General features: G+C 42.3%; 1 protein-coding gene across 1 annotated transcript in view; it reads right to left on the bottom strand.

The window, feature by feature from the left end:
* Positions 1-930: 930 nt before the first annotated feature.
* The window catches only part of RAD51 (RAD51 recombinase), a 39,011-nt gene continuing 36,791 nt past the window's right edge, over positions 931-3,150 (bottom strand). Inside the window, exons 7-8 of the mRNA XM_003791822.3 lie at positions 2,903-3,024; positions 931-1,419 (exon numbers count right to left, since the gene is read on the bottom strand). Of these exons, the coding sequence (XP_003791870.1) occupies positions 1,296-1,419; positions 2,903-3,024 (246 nt within the window). The 3' untranslated portion in view covers positions 931-1,295. The remainder of the gene's footprint in view (positions 1,420-2,902; positions 3,025-3,150) is intronic.

Here is a 3,150-nt window from a genome sequence, read left to right as displayed (position 1 = left end):
TGGCAAGTACCAGACCTCTACAACATGAGATTTATGGAATAAAAACAAAGGCCACAGGAAAGCCAAGGTGTATCTGTTTTATAACACTTTCCATTCAGTTGAAGGACAAATAAGCATCATCATCTGAATGTTGGACTTACCTTTCTGTTTTCAGATCTTAAAACAGCGGTTCTCAATCTAACTCAGTATAGTTCTACAGGAACTATATTAAAGGGTCGCAGCATTAGAAAGGTTGAGAACCACTGTCTTAAAACAATAGAAACCAATCACCCCATCCAGTATCAAAAAGACATCATGGAGCCGGGCACAGTGACTCACGCCTGTGGGCGGCTGAAGAGGGAGAATCGCTTGAGCTCAGGAGTTCGAGACTCGCCTGAGCAAGAGTGAGACCCCAACTCATGAAAAAAATGGAAAAAACAAGCAGGGGACCGGGGTTAGCACTGTAATCCCAGTGGCTTCCAAAGACTGAGGCAGCAGGATGCCCACAAGCCGGAGTCTGAGGTTGCAGTGAGCTACCAAGCCACTGCACTCTGCTCAGGGGGCATAGGGTGGGACCCTGTCTCAATTAAAAAAAAAAAAAGACATCATGGAGACCTTATCTTGAACTATTCAGTTTGCACTAGAATAACTACTATAAACAACACATTCTCTACAAATAATTACTTTATTACCACCCTAAAACTCAATCTCTTACTCAGCCTGTGAAATACCTAAGATTCCAGAATTATCTTAAGTTAGAGTTAGCAGTAAAAGACCAAGCAAGTAGATGGTGAAGGGCTGATGGCTTAGCAGATATTGAGCAAGACTCTTTAACCCAAAACAAATTCTTACATGCAAGCATTCAAACATACAAGTTAAAAACCTGTTTCTGATTGATGGGAGAGTTTTATTGACAGAGAAAGAGAACTTGTGCAGACACCCATTCCCTTTGCTACATATGAACCTCAGGTATAGAGAAGGGGCAGGTCTCCCCAGCTTTAGTTCTCTCAGAGAGATAAGATTTCCAGCAGACAGCTATTAGATCTGAGTCAATCTCAAGGCACTATGTCAAAGGTATTTCACATCTCTCCTCCAAATCCAAAGAAATCAGCCATTAATGCACTCCAGAAGGAATAAACATTTCAGATCAGTTTATGACTACTGACCTGTGTCCTGTTCATACCATTAGAGAAGCTGATACAATAGCTGTTTTTCCTGGCAGCCACAACAGGAAGAGGTCTGTGAAGAACCCCAGAGAATAGTCCTCTCCATTAGGATGCAGAGCTTAAGGTAATCACAAGGGAAAAACCAGTGATTCAGTCTTTGGCATCTCCCACTCCATCTGCATTTATGGCAAACATAGCTTCAGCTTCAGGAAGACAAGGAGAGTCGTAGATTTTGCAGATTCTGGTTTCCCCTCTTCCTTTCCTCAGGTACAGTCTGACCCAGAGACATAAAGCCTCAAGTTATTAAAATTAAACAATTCCATTCCTGACTTTATGATAGAGCTAATAATTTTTTAGACATACAGGCAGTCCCCAAGTTATAAAAATCTGACTCATGTAGAACCAGCACTTACAAATGGAGTCTATTATAGTAAGTCTCCAAGTTACAAATATCCAACTGACATATGACTCACACTTATCAAAGGAGGCTATTACAGGTGACAGGTAAGTTGTATGTTTCAATTTACATACAAATTCAACTTAAGAACAAACCTATAGGCTCGGCGCCTATAGCTCAACCAGCTAAGGCGCCAGCCACGTACACCTAAGGTGGCGGGTTCAACTCCCCAGCCCAGACCCGCCAAACAACAATGACGGCTGCAACCAAAAAATAGCCGGGCATTGTGGCGGGCGCCTGTGGTCCCAGCTACTTGGGAGGCGGAGGTAGGAGACTCGCTTGAGCCCAGGAGTTGGAGGTTGCTGTGAGCTGTAATGCCATGGCACTCTACCCAGGGGGATAGCTTGAGGCTCTGTCTCAAAAAAAAAAAAAAAAAAGAACAAACCTATAGAATCTCTTTTTTATTTTTTGAGACAGAGTTTTACTTTGTTGCCATCTGCAGAGTGCCCTGGCCCCATAGCTCACAGCAACCTTAAACTCTTAAGAAGGTTCAAATGATTCTTTTGCCTCAACCTCCTAAGTAGCTGGGACTAGAGGTGCTTGCAACAATGCCTGGCTAATTTTTAGAGATGGGATCTTGCTGTTGCTCAGGCTGGTCTCAAACTCCTGAGCTCAGGCAACCCACTTGCCTCAGCCTCCCAGAGTGCTAGGATTACAGGCATGAGCCACCACTCCCGGCTATAGAATCTATCTCACTGGTATTCTGGAGACTGCCTGTATATGCTTCTTCTTAGAACAGTAGTTCTCAACCTCTGGGTCGCAACCCCTTTGGGGGTCGAATGACCCCTGTGGTCACCTAGATACATCCTGAATATCAGATATTTACATTACAATTCATAATAGTAGCAATGAAAATAATTTTATGGTTGGGGGTCACCACAACATGAGGAACTGTATTAAAGGGTCGCGGCATTAGGAAGGTTGAGAACCACTGCCTTAGAAGGAACCTGAGGATATTTCTGTACTGTATTCCTTATTGTACTTCCAAACTAGAAGAATCCATTTCTGCCCTGCTCCCTGAGTGGATTGTCTATATTGAAACAAACATTTTTCTTTAATAACCAGGGAGAAGCACATTAATTATTCATATTTATTCTTCCATACTTGTGAGTTTTCAATTCCTTTGTGAACTGAAAGCAAACACCTATCCCAACCAGAGCATGACAATTAGATTTAGCAGGAGGTTCTAAGTGTCTAATTACACAACAGTAGCTTTAACAGGGCTCAAATGGAAATGTATCTTCACATCTATTTCACAGTTAATATGACATTCCAAAAAGCATCTATCCTATCACATTACCTGGTTGTTGATGCATGGGCGATGATGTTTCCTCCAATAGGTTTTTTGGGATCTGCAGCAAACATGGCTGCTCCATCCACCTGGGCTACCACCTGGTTGGTGATTACCACTGCTACACCAAACTGATGAGAAAGGGATCACTGTCAGTTTTGTGCTACAGACATTTAAAGAACCTGAATGCTGCCACCACTTTCTTCCATAAACTAATGTAGAAGAAAGTTCTTTTCTTTTCTTTTTTTTTTTTTTTT

The sequence above is a fragment of the Otolemur garnettii genome, unplaced genomic scaffold (assembly GCF_000181295.1).
Source record: "Otolemur garnettii isolate 467f Iridium unplaced genomic scaffold, OtoGar3 scaffold00050, whole genome shotgun sequence".
Classification (NCBI taxonomy): Eukaryota; Metazoa; Chordata; class Mammalia; order Primates; family Galagidae; genus Otolemur; species Otolemur garnettii.
This window is presented reverse-complemented; position numbering and strand designations above follow the sequence as displayed.